Source organism: Rousettus aegyptiacus, unplaced genomic scaffold (assembly GCF_014176215.1).
Source record: "Rousettus aegyptiacus isolate mRouAeg1 unplaced genomic scaffold, mRouAeg1.p scaffold_m13_p_12, whole genome shotgun sequence".
Lineage (NCBI taxonomy): Eukaryota > Metazoa > Chordata > Mammalia > Chiroptera > Pteropodidae > Rousettus > Rousettus aegyptiacus.
Genome location: NW_023416287.1, coordinates 51,021,869 through 51,042,998, shown reverse-complemented (window position 1 = coordinate 51,042,998; position 21,130 = coordinate 51,021,869). Strand labels below are relative to the sequence as shown.

The 21,130-nt window shown below is 36.7% G+C and overlaps 1 protein-coding gene across 4 annotated transcripts in view; it reads right to left on the bottom strand.

Annotated features, from left to right (window-relative positions):
• Nucleotides 1-21,130, bottom strand: part of L3MBTL4 (L3MBTL histone methyl-lysine binding protein 4) — a 382,886-nt gene that overhangs the window by 163,649 nt on the left and 198,107 nt on the right. For all 4 annotated transcript variants that reach the window (XM_016120941.2, XM_016120940.2, XM_016120939.2 and 1 more), the window contains one exon: nucleotides 5,034-5,148. In XM_016120941.2, coding sequence (XP_015976427.1) covers nucleotides 5,034-5,148 — 115 coding nt within the window. The remainder of the gene's footprint in view (nucleotides 1-5,033; nucleotides 5,149-21,130) is intronic.

Genomic DNA, 21,130 nt, shown 5'->3' with positions numbered 1-21,130 from the left:
TGGGAAGGTACCTCTGAACAAGTGTTAGGAGCACATGGTGGCACAACACTCCAATCCAAAGGAAGAGCAGAGGCAGAAGCCGGTGTGCTGGAGACAGAGCAAGGCCAGTGCTGCTGGCCGGCCCTGAATAAGCAAGAACAAGAATAAAAATCCTCGTGGGAGCTTCTAGGGGCTAGATTTCCAATAAGAGTAAGCACTTTGAAACAAACTCTGTGTGAGACAGGAAGCCACTAGAGGGTTCTGGGCATGAGAGTGGCAAGAAAAATAAATGTAACTCACAGAACAGAAGAGAGGACAAAATACTGAAGGATGATAAGGATGAAGAGAAATCTCATCTCCCCTAGGACATCAAACAAGTTTTGGAGAGAAGTGACTCTTACCTACAAAGGACTTCATCTTCTTGGCCCAAATGCTAAAAGGATTAGCACTAGGCTCTCACCCTACCCAGAGGCAGAAGAGCCCTAAGTGTAGACTAAGAAGAGAGGCAGAAGGACGCCTTAGGAAAGTACCACTGCCTAAAACAGGGACAAAGGAATGATAAATTGTACTTAATAGAGAAGGCCCCTATGAGAACTGGTTATATCCACTTGATTTGACAACTAGAAAGCCATAGAACAGCTCAATGAGAATAATTTCATTTCACTGGTGGTATATTTATAATTGTTCTAATTGTGATTTATAATAAGAAATATATATTTAGTCTTCATCTCCTTCCTGGAACAGAGTTCTTAAAACCCTTGGAATTTCCTGGCTGAGAGCAATAAGGTGTCTTCTGTTATGTTAGTAAGGTGATTACTTTTGGAAAGCACCTAAGAATGAGGAATGGTTGCCTGTGGAGCCAACCATGTGATTACAGGGTTGAACTTTCAGTCCTACCCCTGGACCTCTGAGGAGGGGTGAGAAGCTAGAAGCTGAGTTCAACCCCTAATGGACAATGATTTAATTAATCATGCCTATGTAATAAAGCCTCCATAAAAACCCAGGATGAGATCTGGACAGCTTCCGGGTTAGTGAATCAGAACATATTCACGTACCACCATGCTAGGTTCCAAACTCCACAAAGACAGCAGCTCTTTTGTTCAGGACCTTACCTGACATTTCTCTTCATAACTGGTTTCCAGAATGCTGCGAGCCGGTCTAGCAAATTAATTGAACCCAAGGAAGGGGTTGTGGAAACCTCTGATCTATAGGCAGTTTTTCAGAAGAAAGAGTAACTTGTGATTGGCATCTGAAGTGAAGCCAGTCTTGTGGCTCTGAGCCCTTCACCTGTGGAATATGATACTATCTTTGGGTAGATAGTGTCAGAATAGAACTGAATTATAGGACATCTGGCTAGTGTCAGAGAATTGCTTGATATGAGGAAAGAACCCAGACAATATCAGAATTGGGTAAATAACTGAAACAATGTGTTCAGATTTTTTTAAAATTAGTTCTTTAGTTCTCAACACAACAGGGCTTATGGGGCCTGCTTATCTTAAGCCTAAAACAATAATTCTAAATGTTTTGAACTGTCCAAATGTTATTCAATATTCGCTCAGTGATCAACAACTCTTTTAAGGATAGTTCAATTATAACAGTACGTAGGAAAAAAATCATATTCATTGTGCAAGTTTCAGTAAATAAAGTCAACTCCCAATTTTCTGGATCAAAGATGAGAAATAGTGTCATGGGAAGCAAATGTGCCTGTGCTCTTCACCCCAGCCCTACTATTTAACTGAAGGCCACTGCACCAGATCACTGAAAGCAGCCATTAAGATATTTAATCTCACAAGTGTGCAAGTTCCAGAGGTCAAGTAGCTTGCCCAAAGGCATAGAGTCAGTTAGAGCAGAATAGGAATTTAAATCCAAGTTTTTCTAACTCCAAAGTCCATCATCTTCTCAAACTTGGTTAATTTTCAAAGCAAGACATATTAGACATTGCATTGCTCAGTGAAGTAAGTAATCTGTGGGCAGATAACTAACATTATAGGGGAGGAAATGAGCTCTATTTAAGAAATTTAAGAACAAATAAGACTAGGATTAGTTTCCAAATTATATGACTAAAAAGACTGCTAGAAAGGAATCAATTAGATGACCAAGGTAGTCATGTTTTTTTAGTTCTGATATTTTTATATCTTTTAAAGGGCATTCATGAAATGCAAAGCATGAAAGAAAGATCATGAAAACTAAATAGTGCTAAATCTTAAGTATTCGACCATGAAGGACTATACATTAGATAAAACAGACAAATTGTGGCCTCATGGAATGAGAAAAGGAAAGTTTAATCTGACAGTGGGATACAGGGCAACCTGCAAGTAAGCATCTGTGGCTGGAAATGGTAGCTAACGGAAACCATCATTAATTGGCCACACAAACTGGCACTCTTCCTAGTTAAATGGGAATGTTCAAGTTTTCACACTCGAGGCTTTCACAGTTACCTATTCAAGAATTTTTATTAGGTCTTAGAGATCGAATATTATAAATTATTGCATATTATGGTTTTGAAGAAAATGAGGTAAAATTTGGGTTTTATACAAACTAGTACAGGGAGGAAACAAGAAAAGAGTCATGAAGTTGTGACAATAGTCAATGGTAGACTCAAACTTTGTTTTGTTTTAGTACCTAGACTAACCATTTGTTTCTACTTTCCAGTGGGAAAAGAATTCAGTGACAAATAACAGAATAAATTCTGGAGTGGAATTGTGTGTGTGCTTCTGTGAATTTTTGCTTTAACAATAGGGACATGGGTGTTATATATTGAACTATATTATAAGCATGTCTTAAAGTCTTGATATTTAAAAATGAGTAAGATGAATGATACATATACAAATAATTATAAACCATGAAATTAGCTGAGAAACCAATAATAAACCACATTAATAATAATTAATTCCAAAAAATTTATAACAAAAAAGCAAGCACAGCAGTAAGAGAATATCACGAGCAACTTGAGACAGCCAATTGCAAGTTATCTTCCCCCCAAATTACAGGGATTTCAATCACCTGAGTGTGAGTACAAAAAATAGTAACCTTATAATATTGCCAACACACAGAAATAAAACTTAAACAAAATTGAATATTTCAAAATATTTTGAAAACTCTAGTCACACATTAATTTTACCAAAATTTCAAATTTTGTAATCCTTAATAATTCACATAGTTTTGTATAAAAATGAAAATCTACAGAATGTAATATATTGTCCTGATAGCAACTAACATTGAGCACATAATATAGGTCAGGCAGTTTTTGAAGTGTTGTATATATTGTGACCTCAATTCATCATTATAAATTTATGAGACAGATGTACTAATATTATCTCCATTTTACAGATGAGGACGCGAGCACATAGACACACACGGTTAAGCAAGCAGTGAAACTGACTTTCAAATCCAAGCATTCTGACTCCACATTTCACACGTGTAATGACTAGGCTATACCATTTTTAGAACTTAAATTTTTAAACTCATTCTAGACTCTTCAAGGAGGATCTGTGCAGCTCACTTGCAGACTGCAGATCATAGTCTACGCACTATCTATAAGTACAGTAAGAGTACAGACTGTGCGATGGAGCTGGGAGGGAGGACAGGCATTGGAGAAATTAAGAAAAAGAATCGGCAAGACTTAATGACTAGTTGTATAGAGAGGGGTGAGGAATGGGTAAGGAGGGAGTGGAGTCCAGAATGATTTCGAATAAGAAGTGAGAGCTCTGGAAGCAAGGAGAAACTATAGTAGAAAAGCAAGTTTTTGGCTTGGGATGATGTTCAGGTTTGATCCAGAATACTTATGAAATATTCAGGTCAAGAAGACAGGTAGGCAGCTTGACAAGAGTAGGCAACGGGCGAAGTGGAGTGAAAATGGTTGTTCTTGTACCTGAAATGCTGACCCATCCCTACCTCCATTTAAATCTTTCCTACTTGAGAATGTTACTAGGATGAGAGACCAATGTGTGCGTGTGGGTGTGTGGGGAGTGGTTAAGATAAAGTGAGAACCATTTCCCAGCATGCCGGGGTGTGAAATCAGGAGAGTAAAAGGTGGGATCAAAGAAACCACAAAGTGCAAATGCTTACATTTCACTCCAACCAGTCTCTCTATTGTACATTCTTTCTACAGACTCTAGGATTGCTAAGGGACTGTAAGTTACACAAGGACCTATACCTTACTAAGTTTGTGGTTTTTGAAGAACCTAACGAAACATAAAAATGCTTCTCAAGTTGTTAATTCGGGGACTCTTCTCACTTCTACAAAAGTTAAAGAATTCTTTCAAGATGTATTTAGTCCTTTTAGATCTAGAGTTCAAGCATCACTGGGCTGGCTCAGTGTAAGAGATCTTCATTAATAGAATAACTTACTAGCATCATCCTAAGAAGCCAAAGGGAGGGTAATAGAAGCAGTGAGGAAACAAAACAAATCCAAGAATGGAGAGTGCTTGCATTGTGTTTAAAACTAGTTATTAACCATGACGGCCTATTTTGATCAGAGGAATGCTTCAGACAAAGAATAAGATATTTTAGTTTGAGGTTCATTGGAACTTTGGGTGGTTAACTTCCTCCTTAACTTTAAGTAGCTAGGAAGACAGAAATAACGAACATATCAATAAAATAGAAGGTTTTATAAAATTTTTACAACTAAATTTTTAACTATGGAAATTTAAAATATTTCTTTTTTTTTCCTAAAATATTTTGTAATCTAATATATAAAAAAATTAGGATGAAATGTTTAAAAAACCAAAACATACTTCAGCTAAAAGCAATGGCTAAAATTAGATGGGTTTAGGCCTGGCTCCATTTTCTCAACTAAAATGTAAAAAATGAAAATTCCTTTAGATAACAAAATTAAAATAATTTCTTAATGATTATAACTTCTCATTTATATGAAGCATGCCCTTTGAGGCTTAATTGTGAGTTAACTGGTTTTCGGCGTAGCTGTAGAGGTGATTAATTAATTCCATTATCTGATATTTAGCTTTCAAATACTTGCAATGACATAAAAATAACATTAAGGTAGGAATTCAGGCTAAGTATTTAAAAAGCAACAACAAAAACAAAATACTTACGATATGGCCTTTCCAGTGGATGCCCTGTTACACCACACCATCCAACTGGGTGAATGTCAGGGCTATCTGCATCCATCCAATAGTCATATTTGTGGTCCCAGCCATCAAAATGAACCTGTTGAATCATTAGTATTTAGTGATTAGTTTCAGATCTCTGGAATTGAGACTGAAATTCTATTAATCACACATTACAGCTGAAATGGTGTTTAAAATGTGTAATCAAAGTGCCTTTTATTCTAGACACCAAAGACTACTGTACCAATTTTTTCCAAGAAATTAAAGAAACAGGTAAATAAACAATCTGTCAGGGATTGGAATTTGAAGGGATAAGACCAATAATTTTGCCAACTAAGAAACACTGTAAGGATATTCCCTGTCCTGGTAGTCCTTGCAAGAACTATGTCAGCATCATCAATAAAAGTAACCAATTTGACATCCGTACCACCCTTATACTGATAGGGGCTGCATGGATTAGAGTAAAAGGAAACAATAAATTTCAAGATCCTGAAAAATGAGGAAATATGGAGCCACTGGAACAATGGAGGCAAAGAGAGCAGACAAAATGTGCTACTAATGTAGACAAATTAATAGCTGTCTTAATAGCTATTGTTGAACAAAGTGTAAGCTTTCAGGAAACCTGAGGAGGAATTACGACCAAGGTCCAGCAATCTTATTGGTTATCACTGTTTCGCAACTTACTTACAAAACACACACACACACTACACATATATACATACAGATCTGAGAATAATTAAGTTAAAATAAAGGCCAATTTCTGAAACAAAAAGCAAATATTTATTTCTGAAACTTATCAAATTCCATGTTCCAGAATTCATACTGATTGAAAAAATCAAATTTCTACAGACAAAAACATCAGAATGATATTTCATTTTTATAGCTCTACTTATTATCTTACATATTTTGTTTCCGACTATCAATTAAATGAAGAATCTATCCCTTTCATCTAAAAAAGAAACCTCAAAATTTTTAGAAAAATCATATTTTAGATAAAAAGAGCAAGATGCCTGGCATTATAACAAAGCAACTGAAATGTAAGTTTATTGTGCAGAGCACAGGGCCAAAACAAACAAACAGCAAAATTGTGTGTACTAAGTCCCAAATAAGTCCTAAATAAGTCTGAAGATCCATCTTTCTAAGCAAGTAGTTCTCAAAGTGTGGTTCCCAGACCAGCACCATCAGTATCACGTGGGCATGTGTTAGAAAAACAAATTCTTGGGTCTCAACTAAATCCTCCTGAACCAGAAATTCTAAAGGGTAGGGCCTATCAATCTCTGTGTTAAAGTTCTCCAGATGAATATGATATATGCTAAAGTTTGAGAACCAATGACTTTAGGAATAACTTTCTAAAGAATATTTCTACCAGATTTGGGCTTCTAGACTTGACAGGCTTTCCATTCACAGTAATATCTAAGCACTCTAGACACAGACAAACTGCATACTACTGTCAGTACTAGGTAATTAAATATTCCAGTTTTGAAAAGGCAAAATTGGCACTCTTTTCCAGAATGATGCTGGCTGCTTTGGACTTACCAATAGAAAAAAAATTATGTAAGTGTATATAATGAATGAGGTGAAGAAGAAATAGAAAAATTTCTCTAGCTTTAATATTTCAACCTATCTAATTTTAGTGTCCTCTTTTGAGTTTGCAGAGTAATTTTTGTTTCTATTTCAAAACACCCACTAAACACAAACAAAACAGGCCAACCATTCCAGCAAGATTTTGCTTCATGAGGTTAGGCCTTTCTGTTTCAGTTATTGTGCCTGGACCTGGCAATCCGACTGGGAAATTTAGGTCTAAAACTGAAAAAATAAAAAGGTAATATCCTAACAAAACTTTTGAAAGCAGATACAATTTTTTATGTACTCTAATCAATATTTTCCTTTATGTTCATTAAAAAATATTAAATTATCCTTTCCAAGGCTGTATATAATTACTTATAATGAAAGCATGGGCATTAAAAGTACCCCCTCTTAATCTAATGATACAAAGGCTGTCTAAATATATAACCCAAATCTGTGCCCATATACATCTTTATGAAAGATATTTTCACATTTTGCTTTTCATATTTATGGAGTGAAAATCCAGTTTTAAGAATTTTAACCAGATGGTCAAGTTAATAGAGGGGATTGGCATTTTAAGAATATTTACAAAGGCCCCTTTTTGTAAAGCAAATAATCACTTTGAAAACCAAATCATCTCTAGCACTGTATTTCCTATATTTATGACTTTTTCACATATTTGAGTTTGCGTAATGCTGAACATATAGGTGCTTTTTGCTCAGACTCTAATAAACTAGAAAATAAAGGACGGATAACTGAATCAATCACTGTCTCAAGTTCTTATCCTTAAATAAAGTGATACTTCCTGATGGTACTAACATTATATACATGAGTTATTTACAATTAGTAAAATAACTTGGACATTTAAGAACTAGATCAGTATATAAAAAGCTAAGGATACATTCCCCAATGTAAATCCAAAGCTGTCAATCATCTGGACTGACATACTCTTCTTGGTTTGCTTATCATTTACTCCCCAAAACCCACACTAGGAACTTTCCCTTGAGCATTTTCACTTTGCCCCAGTTATCTTTGCTGCCTCCATGATTCTTCACACCACAGCCAACACATTGTCAGACTGCAAAAACCGTTGGCTAAATAAGATTCATGATGGTAATCATCATTTCTTGCTGTTCCTTTGGGCGGCTGGCAAATAAGCCCTTATTTTATCTAGGAACACTTGAGCTAAATTGAAGGCTCAATCACAACAATTTTATCAGCTTAAGTGATTATTACATTTATTTGCTCCTGCTAAATAGTTTTAATTTTTTTTTGATTTCCATTTTAACAGGCTTATTGGATATGTGTATTTTACTGTTATGGCCTCTCATCTATTTTAAAGGCTTACAGTGAAATATTATAAGCATATATATGAGGTGAACTTATTTACAAAAAGGCTCTACTGTACTTGAACTCCTCTAGTTTTTATTGAATACATTTTCAGTTAACTAAACTTAGCCTTAAATTTCATTCTAGGAAGAAGAGGAAGAAGAACTGAGTCTTTATATATTATCCCAATACCACTTACTCATAACTATTGGTGCTAATAAGACTCAGATAATTTTACTTCCTATGACATAGGGCTCTGTTATGGAATGGAGTGGGGGGATGCAGGAGTGGTACCAAAGCCAGACACCTGTTCTACTGTGGGATACACCTTTGCAACATACTACCATCCCAAGAGCAAGAGTGTTGGGTATGGCAGAGGGACTCACTTTTATTGTGTGCTTACACATTCCAGGCATAGTTGTAAAATATATAGATTGTCACTTAATGTTCACAATATGTTGTTTTCACAGATAATGAAAGGAACCTTTTTAAGGGGTTTGCCAAGATCATATATCCAGTAAATGGTAAAACCGGACTGAAGCTGAGAACAGTTTACTGAGAAAACCATACAAGAGTATAAATCGTGATAACATTTGAGACTACTGTATCTACAAATCTGTTGCAGCAGAGGTAAATTACACTTTTAAAACATAAAAATGTAAATAACATTTTTAAATTTTAGAGTATAATGAAAATAACACAGAATAACATAGGGCTGCAGTCCAGAATTACCTATACTTTTGCATATTAAACATTAATTCCACACTGAGCCAATTTGCTCCCATGTCTATCTGGGCAAGAACAGAGTGGGAGGGAATGTGAAGGTAAGAAATTATAACAGAAAAGTATATACTTTTGAATTTTACTCTCACATATTATCTCCATTTTACATATGAAGCTACGGAGATACACAGGGATTAAGAAATGAGTCTACCATTTCCAAGTCATTGTGTTTTGAAAACCCTCCTGTCCCCCTGGCCACGAGCCTGAACTACTGTTCAGTAGTTCTGGAGCTTGTGGCCCCCACGTTCTTTCCCACTGCTTGCACGCCCCACTCTTGGTAAATTATCTCAATTCTCTTGCCCTGCTAATCTCTCCATGAACTCATCTACTCTTTCAACAAAAGCAATTGTTTCTATCTTCCTACTAGTCCACTACTGTAATAACTATTATAGAAAAATATATTTTAATCATTAAATTGGAAATTTAATAGTTTTCACTATAGCTGTTCTAAAATTTTCATTTTTCAAGGTCACTGCCCAAATTCATCACATTTCTTGGACAGTGTTTTTCAAAAGTTAGTAAGCAAAATAGCAACTACTCTTTGCTCCCCAGCAGGACTCTAATTCATTGGGGAAGGGGTCAGAAATGATGCCTGGAAATTGCATTTTTAAATGACACAAACTAAGATTATGCTGCTGAAGGCGATTTTTGAATAAAACTTTGAAGTGCTTCTTTAGGGTACTGCCATGGCAACAAGGTTGTTAACCAACTGGACCTGCCATCAAATTCACAGTTCTATCAAAAGCAATCAAGAATAACCTAACTTTTTAAAAAGGACATAGCTCTTTTTTAATTTCGTAAGACAAGAAGCCCAAGAGAAACTTGGTTGAAGCTCCAAGGCAGAAGACATTCAACTCTAAATGTTTCCATTTGTGATAAACGTTTATGTAAGGTTCCAATTCTCTATGTCTATGGTTATTGGTATAACAAATACAATTAGTTTTTCCCATAAGATATGTTTTCCCCGTGAGATCGCACAACAAATATAAATGCCACCTTTCTAACAGAATCCTTTAATTCTTGTTAAGAAATCCTTAAATATTTCATCAGCATTAGGCATAACAGTCACATTCAGGGCTCCATGGCCACATGTCTGTGGGTAATGTCTCAGGAAGAAAAACCTTTTTCATAAGCAGTGTGAGGACAAACAATCCCAAAATCAGTTTACAACATAACTAACATAAATATCTTCATAAGTTCTGCCCTAAGATAGACAGAGTATTAGCATGGAAGCGGCATACACCACATGTTCACTGCAAACAGAAAGGTCATTTCCTTTCCGGTTACTCGCCTGGCTGCTGCCCTTTCTCTTCCATTCAGGACACCAGCCCAGGCAACGGACATTGTTTCAACACGCGCTCTCCATTTGTTCTGACATTCTGAACTTCCATTTTGGACCCTATATAAAATCATCAAGGTTTTTTTTATTAAATCATACATCATTTATAATCATTATTGGTAAACCACCAATTCAAAAAGGACTTGAGCCACTTACAGTAATAGAAGATAGGATTTCTAAACAAGAAAGAGAAGAAAAGCTGACTGTACCTCGAGTGACCAATTAATTTATTGTCCAAATGAGACATTTTTGAGAATGAGAGTACTATTAATGATTACACAATTGAAACAGGCATAATCCAGGATTATCCCAAGATAACCCATGCTATATTATTAATCTTGGAAGTCTAAAGGTGATTGCTATAAATAAGTCATACCCAGAAAACCAATGGCAAAAGGGAAACAGTCTACAATTCCAAATATAATATGTAAAAACCACGCCAGTTAGTCTAAAGTTCCAAAATTTCCACTTAGACATTTATTGCGCAGACATTTATACAGGAACAATGAATAACACAATGGGTCATACGATGTATTGCACGAATAACAATTTATGTCACTATATAATATTTAACTACATAGGTGGTATCAGCAAAATGGAAATGCATATATAAACACACATATTGGTATACTTTCGAACTGAACACATAATAAAGCACTATTTCTAAAATTTTTGAAGGCATGAGGTTATATATTTTTCCTATCCATTCTTATAATTTACCTATTAGTATGTCAATTTTATTAATAGCAACTTCTAAATTAGTCATATAAATGTCTGAGAGTTTTTTCTGTATCTATTGATACAATCACGTGTTTTTCCTTTTTTCAGCCTTTCAATGTGATGGGTTACATTAATTGACTTGAGATTGTTGACCCAATGCTGCATACCTGGGATAAATCCTACTTGGTCATGGTGTGTAATTTTTTTATACATTGTTGATTTTGATGTGCTAATATTTTGTTGAGGATTTCTGCATCTATGTTCTCAACAGCTATTGGTCTGCAGTTTTCTTTTCCTGTAATGTCTTTGTGTGGTTTTGTTATTAGGGTTAATGCTGGCCTCACAGAAAGAATCAGGAAGTAGTCCCTCTCCTGTCCTCTGAAGGAGACTGTAGAGAAGCGGTATAATTCCTTCCTTAAATGTTTGGTAGAACTCACCAAATACCCCCTCGAGGCCTGGCACTTTCTGGTTACCAATGACAAGGGTATTCATACTCAGGGCAAATGCTTGTCAGACCTGGATGCTTTTTAGCAAATGGATTTGTTTAGTCTCTTTATTAAAAAAATATCTCAGTATTTCACTCCAACATTACTCAATTCAAAGGTTTTCATCCAAAAAGTCAAATCATAACAGATGAAGATCTTGGCTCTATTTCAACAATAATACCTATGTTTAGTACGTTTCATTTACATACTGATTATATTTGTATCCTTTGAAGTACACTGGGTCATTAAAATAAATATAGTACGTTGCTTCTAATGGACAGGAAATAGAACTCAAAATGTTATGAATTTAAAATTTTATATAAATTGCTTATGTTTACATGTACCATACCCTCTGAAAAAGGTAATTTATCCAGTTGACTGCAGGAGCCTTCTCTTTTAGTGTATAACTGAGTAATTATCTCAACCAGCACAACCCATTCTGAAAATGGATTAAATTTCCGTAGAAAATAAATAATGTTCAAGCCAGTGAATAACTTTCAAGCAACAGAGCAGAATGAATGTTTGTAATTAACATGTCTGCTCATGTTTTATTATATTTTTTTTTCATAATTCAACACCAGAAGTCTAAATTTCTTCTGTTAAAACTATATTTGTTGTCTATAGGGTTCTTGGTATAAAAAACAAAACAAACAAACAAAAAACCCCAACTATTTACAATCTGGCTTTTGCCCTCTAAACCTTGGCATGCCATGATAGCTAAACATATTGTAAATTAAAAGCATCATACAAAGATCTAATCATCTAGGGTTAGTTTTCTACTTTATTTTAGATAAATGCCAAAAATAAATCATTATTTTTTAGCCAGAAACCATTTCAAATATTTTGGTACACATGTTCCTGAATATTTATGCCTATCGATTTATTCCCTACCTTTCTCCCATTTTTCTACTATGAAAGCTTGGGCCTAGAATCTGAAATCAGCAAGTACTGGCCCTCACACAAATCATAAACCAGTCCCACTAACCTGCACAAAGATCATAGACAAAGGTATTAATAATTAACTAATTACATTTTAGATTACATGTGTAATTATATGCAAGTATATTTTAATATTATTACATATATATTTATATGTGTCATATTTATTTAACATAATAACATTAAAAGTTTAATTATACATTAATTGATCATTTAAAACTGCAATAGGTACATTAGGAAGTTCTACTTCTGGTTAAGATGCTGAACATCAGGAAAGATCAATTAGGAGTACTACGAGAAACTAAATATTACGAAACTATAAAATCTATTTTTAAATTAATTGTGGATGCAAAGAAGTCCAAGTGATATGAATGTCAGCCAAGGTGGGGCCCCTTCCTAAGTGAGCAAAGATCATCAGAAGCTTCACGGAGAAGCAGAGGATCAAACCTGACATGGGTAACAGGATTCTGCTGGAAGGAAAAACAGTCAGTGGAGTTGTCAGAAGCCATTATAGGCCAGCTAGATGGACTGGGATCTTGAGGAACCCCAAACTCAAAGTCACTTCTCTCCCACGTGAGTGCTGCCATGCGCCTAGTGGCACAAGAGGCTGTGGGGAAAGGCTGGGAAGCAAAGAGATCTGCAATCTGCTGGTCCTAATCACTAGAGACAGGGACCATACTGCACAGAATAAAGTTCTTTTTCTCAACATTTGAAACGAGAAATGAACTAAAACCAAACCTGCACCTATCCCAGACCCAACTCGACTCCTAAACAGACCAAAGTGATCATTCCCTGTATTAGTTTCCTAAGGTTGCCATAACGCATTTAACAAACTTAAAACAATAGAAATGTATTCTCTTACAGCTCTGGAGGCCAGGAGTCTGGAATCAAAGCACTGACAAGGCTGTACTACCTCTAAAAGCTCTAGGAGAAAGTCAACCCTCACCTCTTCTAGCATCCCATGGTGCCAAGTAGTCGTTGGCTCGGGGTTGCATCACTTCAGTCTCCTCTGCGTCTTCTCTTTCTTATAAGGACACATGTTATTGGATTTAGGGCCCACCTGGACAATCCAGAATGATCTCGTCTCAGGATCTTTAACTTAATTACAAATGCAAATACCTTTTCCCCAAAATAAGGTCACAGTCACAGGTTTTGGAGGTTGGGAGGTGGATTTGGAGGGCCATCATTCAAACTACTACAGTCACTCACATTAGCTGCCTAATAGAAGAAAAGGCATGGCCTCCCAGGGGGAAACTAATATATATTTTAGTCTCTATGGTTCTTTTACACACAACATCTGGCATATATTAAAAATTACAAGATGTAAAGAAACAGGATAATATAACTCAGAATCAAAAGAAAATACAGCCAATAGAGGCAAGCCAACAGATGAACTGGATATTAAAATTAATAGTCAAGAATATGAAAGTAATCATTTTAAATATATTAAAGGAAATTTTAAAAAAGATAAACCAAATGGATAGAAAAATGAAGAAATTAAACAGAAAAATGTACTCTCTGAAAAATGGATATTCTAGAATTTAAAACGTCATAACTAAAATAAAGAATTCGTAGAATTTGACCTCAACCACCAAACACTCTGAGCTGAGAGGCCAACTGCTTACGATCCTCTGGAAAATGGTAGCTGCCCAGAACTTAACCTATGCCCCATTTGCCCTTGGTCATGTGGAAGTAACAGCAAGGTGCAGAGCTAGAGGAGAGGTGGAGCAATCAGGGGGATCATTTATGAACTATATAAATGTATAACCGATGTACTGTGTACTTGAAACAAATAATAAAATAAAATTTAAAAAATAATTTTAATTTAAGAATTTGTTGATGGAGCTTAACAGCAGACTGGAAACAGCAGTGGAAATAACAAGAAACATGAAAGACAGATCAATAGAAATTACCTAAATTCAAGTACAGAAAGAATGAATACAAATAGAACAGAGCATGAGAGATTTGGTACACTTTCAGACAGTCTAATGCAGAAGGACCAAGAGACAGACAATGAGCACAGTGTTTGAAGAAAAAATGGCTGAGAAATTTCCAAAATTTATGATGACCATCAACCCACATACCAAAAAAACTAAGTTAATTCTGAACATGAAAAATACAAAGAACAACCCATGTAGGCACATCGAGTCAAAATGAAAATGAAATACCTAGCGATTACCAGACTAAACAGAAAGCAAGACTCAACTATACTGTTTTTTATGTTTTATATCTGCTTAATTCTATAAAGATACATGGGTTGAAAATAAAAATGTTGAATCAAAGAATTCTGACAAAAGAGTACACAGTGTATAATTGCAATCATAAGAATGTAAGAATAGGAAAATTTAATCTATGGTAAAATAGAAGTCAGAATAATGGTTACCTCTAGAGAGGTATGGTTGGGGGTGTGGTACTGACTGAGGAGGGCTTAAGAGAAATTTGTTGAGTGATGACAATGCTTTGCATTTTGACCTGGATGGTAATAACAGAAATAGATATATATGTAAAAATGTATTAAGCTCAATACTTAAGATGTATATACTTAACTCTATAAATTATCCTTTATTAAAAAAAAAGGAATGGGTCCACAAATATTTACTACATTGTAACATACTTGCTAGTCTGATAATGAAACAGATTCAGAATTTACAGAGCTCTAAACAATCACTAATTTATTCATTCAATACATCAATCCTAACTATGCACTTGCTACACTTCTAGAACTATTTTAGATATTAGGAATATATCAGCAAACAAAAGTGGGAAAAAAAGCTTTTTGAAGCTTACATTCTAGTAGGGATAATCAGATACTCTCAAATAAGTGAAAATTTTAGTAAATTAAAAGGTGGTTTAAAAAAAAAGCTGAAAAAGATATAGCAGAGTTCAGAGATTAGGAGTGTGCCAACAAGAGTTGCTGCAATTTTTCAATAAAGTGGCACAGGGAGGCTTAAAAGAATTGAGGGCATTAGAGGTTTGGGTATATGGGGGGAAATGTTATAGACAAAGGAATAGCCGGAGCAGACATCTTGAGGCAGCAGCCCAACAAATTTAGGAATAGCTAGAAATATAGTTTAGCTGAAGAAGGGTGAGCAAAGTAGAAAGTAGTAAGGGTAAAAGTCAGAGCGGTAACATTGCTGTCTTATTAGGTAGGGCCTAGTGGGCTTTGTTTTTAACTCTTGGGAGAAACAGAGAGTCACTAGAGGGTTTTATACAGAAGAGTAACATATCTGATCTGTTTTAAAAGAATCAGTCTGGCTGTTACTTTGAGACTATGAGGGATCAGATGGGAGGCAGCTAGGTTGCAAGTTGGTAATAAACACAGTGAGAGATGACGATGGTCTGGATTAGAGTGGTATCAGCAGAGTAAAAATAAGCCTGATTATATGTATGTTTCAAAGGTAGAGTCAAACAATTTGCTGTCAGATTTAAATATCAGTTAAGATGGAAATAGAGGAGTCAAAGGTAATATGTGTTTTTGACTTGAGTAATGGGAGGAAAGAATTACCATTACCTGAGATGGAGAAGACAGTGAGTGAGAAAAGTTTAGAAAAGATCAGGTTTCAAATCTAGGACACGTCAAGTATGAGCTCTCTAGCAGATATCACATGGACATGTCAAGCAGGTAGTTTGATATGGGAGTTTAGAGTTCATCAGCATATAGGTGACATTTAAAGCCCATAAAATTTGATGAAATTAAAAATGAAGAAAATATAGTAGAAAAACATAAGAGGCCCAATAACAAGTCCTGGGGTACACCAATATTAGAGCTTGGGGAGATAAGGAGGATTCAAAAGGAATCTGAGCGACACTGTCAATAAATAAATTAAACAAAGAGAATGCAGTATCCTGGAAGTCAGATGAAAAAAGTATTAACAGAACTATAGATGACTCTTTCAAAGAGGTTTCCTTTCAACGGAAACAGAAAAATGAATGGAGAAAAAGAGTCAGGAAATTATGTTTTGAAGATAATAAAAATGCTACCATATTTTTTTTTTTGATGGAAATTATCTTGTTGAAAGAGAAAAGCAGACGAAAAAGGAAAGAGGAGTAAGTTGCTGACATGTGGTTGAGGAAGCAGGAGTGGGTAAGACTGGACACAAGGGAAGGGGCTGTCTTTAATGGAAACATGGAGTGTTCATCTGTAACAACAGGAAGGCAGGCGGGGTAGACAGGGGACAGGTGGATGGAAACATGTGGTGCTGGGAACAGGCAGAAATTCTATTCTGATTGCTTCGGATTGTCTTGGTGTGATACATACAGAGTAATAAACATCATGAGTTGAGAACAAGGATGAGGAAAGAAGAGTGGGAAATTTTAGAAGACAGAAAAAGATGTAAAACAGTTATCTGGGAGAATGGAATAATCAATAGATTAGGGAAACATGATACACAGTCAGCATTAAGGTTCACATAACACGTGCATTTGTGGTTGTACAGGAAATCCAGTAGGAAGATTGAGTGTATTTTTTCCAGCTATGTTTAGCTTCATGAGGCAAGTACACAGAGGGCAGAGAGTTAGATTATGGTTGTGGTTTTGATAAGAAAGTAAAGTGAACTGAAAGACAAGGAAGCCGAAAGTAAATGCAGTGATCTGATTTATATCCAAACAATGGCATAGTTCACTACTATTGCAGCAAAACCAGGACATCTAACAGAAAAGTCTCTCTCTCCACCTTGCGCGGTGGCCTTCAACTTGGAATCCCTGAGGCACACAGAGGCCTGAGGCCAGTAAGGGAAACAGGCCTGAAGGGCCGCCTCCCATCTGGGGTGAAGGCAAGAATCTGCAATGATGATGCAGCAGACACAGGTGGTTAAGAGAGCTACAGAGGAACCCTGAGCTCTATCCTGCACTAAAGAGCCCTTCCTGTGCGGGCAGGTCAGGGGAGACCCCTCACTGCTGCAGCGGAGAAGCTGCTCCTTGCAGCATAGGCCAGCAGAAGCGCTGGGTCCTTTCAAAACAGATCCATGTAGAAGCCAAGTTCCACCTCTTGTTAGCCAAGTGACCCTGGGCATGATACCTATACAGCCTGACCTTCGACATTCTCACCTATAATGGAGGTGCCAAATTTGCCTAAATGTTAAGTTTTCCTAATCCTTGTAATGTATGAAAGTGCCTAATGCAGAGTAGGCATCACTAGGGATCGTGGATGATGATATGCATGTGCCAATGGAAAAAAAAAGATATATTTGAAAGTGACAGTGACAGTAGGGTGAGAGCAATACAATTCATCGGGAGACCACCATCTGAGGTTTAAGCTGATCAACCATCACTGTCTATTCTGGTACTGAGAGCAAACCCACCTGATTTGCACTGGGAGACTTGGGCCCTCAGCAGTGGGTGGTCCAAGGCAGGTTCTCCCTTGGACTTAGAATTCCCTGTCACCTGGCTGTGTGGAAGTCCTGCAGTGCCTGTGCACTCCAAATATGGGGTGTCTAGTATTTCTTCCCTTACTAGGCACTGGATCAGTTACTTTTATAATTACGTGGTAAAGCTAAGAGCTAACTGATTTGTCAGGGTTTTCTGTTTGGTGTTAGAGTTACCTGTGGCTGAGAGCAGTTGCCATGTGTCATGTGACTCAATTCTATCTGGGGCATACACATTGGGATGAATCAATCTCTTACAAGTCTTAGATTGAGGAACATAAATACAAATGTATGTAAACAGCAAACTCAGAAATCCTCACCAATATTTTTGCAGTTAAAAATGGCAGAAATTGATTTTTATTATGAAAACATTATTTTAGGGGTAAAATACTTTGTTGCTGAGGGGAAAATGTTCTTAAAATTCTACGTACTCTCTGCTCCTGCTCAGTTTAATTTCTGAAGATGCTTATTGCTTATCGGATTAGCCTTATTAGCTATTCTGTAAAGCCTGTTTTTCCTGTGCTAGAAAAATAAAATGTTACTTTAAAGAACTCTTCAAATCAACCCAGAGCAGACAACATAAGGTTTTGCTAGACATGGACAGTCAGCAGATGACAAGCTGCGCAGGCAAAGGACACCTAAGAATGGCCAGTGTCAGGCACGTGGGACAAAGAAAGAAGCCTTATTAATACCATCGTGAATGGTGGAAACACCAGGACTTTCTGCACCAGAGGTAACTCTCAACAGCTACTTTTAGGCCTAATTTTCTAGCTTTATCGATAACTCTAGGCTTTCCTTGGCCTTGCCTTTGAGTGGAACTTTTGATTTTTAAGAGATTTCTTAAGGAATATTTATTAAGGTTCTTCTGTTGTAAGTGAAATAAATCCAGGGCTAACCTAGCATAGGTAAAATTAAAAAGGGGGCATAATTTATTGGCTCTCGGAAATGAGAGGATGTGTGTAGTCCTGGCAACAAGCATCACTAAATCCAGGGTCTCAAACAACATTGCCAGTCTTCCTCCTGCTCCCTCACTCCCCTTTCCTTCCTATCTTTCTCTGTCTCTCTCCAGACCTTTCTCTGAATTTATGTCTCACCTCTCCTTCCCAGTGTGGGTATTAACCTTTCCTCCTAAAAATGAACTTTCTCCATTTAGATGTGACAAAGCCACTAGCAGTTCCATCTTCACATCATCCGAGTGACCTCCAAGGAAACAGTCTTCCTGACTGCTTGATCATGGGGAGGGTTTTGATAGGGTCAAGAGCCAACCCCTAGATCCATCACTGTGGCCAGGGTTTAGGGTCCCCTGAGTGGCCCAGCATTCCCTCTGGTGGAGATTTGGAACGGGGCTGAATCTTTCTGCCTGTGGTTGCAGAGGTGTGGAACTGCTCCTGAAGCATGCTCAACAGCATCACAGTTCTGCCATCCTTCCAATACTCTGGAGGGCGGCAGTCACAGCAAATGAATGTGTGTCTACAGAAATCTGGGTCTGGCAGGAGCCTATATTACCAAGTACAGGACTACTCACTTATTTCCAATGCCTTACTTAATTCAAGCTGTTTCTTTGATCCCTCTCTCTTCCTTGATGCCACTGCGATCTTCCAAGCTAATCTAAATACTACTTTCATCTTTTTCAATCTGTCCCTGCAGCTATTTTATTGCTGATGAAAAATCACAATATTCATAGTAGACTCATCTTCACAATGAAAATGCGAGGAACACGACTTGAACATAATCCCTGCACCAAAGCTTACCTCAGAGCTGCAACCACTCATACCCAACACTAATAAAGCAGTTACTTTTGTTATATTATCTTTTGCATTTCCCCATCTGCTAATCTAATTTGTTCCCTGTTTATAATGAGGTTTCTGATATTTATCAGAGAAAAATAAAACACTATTTCAAAACCCAGAAATTCTGTACTACTCTCAATATACTACATTTATTCTAATCTCCTTTGAGATTTCAACTCTAACAGTCTTTTGCCTTATTTCTGCTTCTTATGTCATACTCTGACCACTGGTTGTATAATAAATATTTCTAAAGAAATGAATAACCGCGAGTCTAAAAACATTAGTTTCCATTGTGTTTTTTTTTTCCTTATGTTTTCTTTAGTCTGTTTCTCCCTTGCAGCCCACTTGCTTTCAGTACAGCAAATTCAATGCCACACCACCCAAAAAAAGCCTAAATTCTAAAATTTCACAAATCAGTCAAAACTGAAAAGAAATGACCGCGTGTTATAAGAAGTATTAGATGAATGTCTCTCAGCCCTTTCAAAAAGGACAGGATACCCACTGTTGAACTGACACGGAATTTAAATATTGACAATGCTGCTGTGCTAGTCATGTGTAGTACTGGAGAATAATTATTAAATTACCAAGCTGTAGACATATTCATCTACTTATGATGTTTATCGTCCTGAAAATATTTTATAGTAGAAACAAAAAGGTCAATTTAAATATTTAGACAATTTTGAAGCTTGAAAATTAATCACTGAGCAATTATTGATTTTGCCTAGTGATTAACCAGTTTCTTTCCTCTCATCTGAATTCATTTTTGGTTTCCAAGACAGGAAAAATATGTTCGATCATCTAAGCTTGTGATATTTACTGGTAATGTTAAAGAGAACAGAAACTTGACTTTCAGACACAAGTTAACAGAGAAGACACAAGGATAAAGTTCGGATGCTCCCTAATCTAATAAAGGAACAGCTTCCTAGGGGCAGCTAATCAGTACTTTTGCCCTGCAGGAGGCTTCTTCAGGTGGGCTACTTGCCACTGAATGCCCTAGAGCTACACTGTCCAATATGACAGTCACTGCCCTTTTGTGGCTATTTCATTTAAATTAATTAAACTTAATTAAAATTAAAAATTCAGTTCCTCAGCCACATCCACATTTCAAGTGTTTCACAGTCTACATATAGCGACTGGATACCACAACGAAGAGAGCAGAAAGAGAATATTTCTATGACTGTAGAAAATTATACTGGACAGCCCTACCCTAGAATATTTCATTATTATTCAGGGATTATTGGTAGTAAATAAGAATATAATTTACCACCTGGACAAATGAGCAATTAGGTCTTGAAAAAGGGACACTAAGTCCTCTCGCCTTGAGATGGGAGGAATGGGAGGAATGGCAGGATTGGGGGAAGGTTTTAGACATACTCTCCACAGTCCTAAGCAGAACAAGGAATCTGAAGGATGAGGGGTAGACACTTGGGGTCACAGGGGAACCTCTACAACCTTATTCTTGAATAAATGTAGTTTTTAGAGGCATATGAAATGGAAACATTAAAATGAGCTCCAACAGAAGGGAATCACTGTTCTATCAGAAAACTGGCTCACAGGCAGTGATAGGTAAAACTAATGATGAGAATAAAACATGTGTCTGGACTCTCACTGCAATGCTTGAGCCTCACACAACTAAAGAGCTTCAGCCTGTGTGGCAGCAAGGCACCAGGCAGGAATGCCAGCAGAGTGAATGATAACCTCCCTGGCAGGAGGAAGCTGCCTCAGAAGCCATTGATGGAACCTCAAATACAGCAAGGAGTGGAGAACA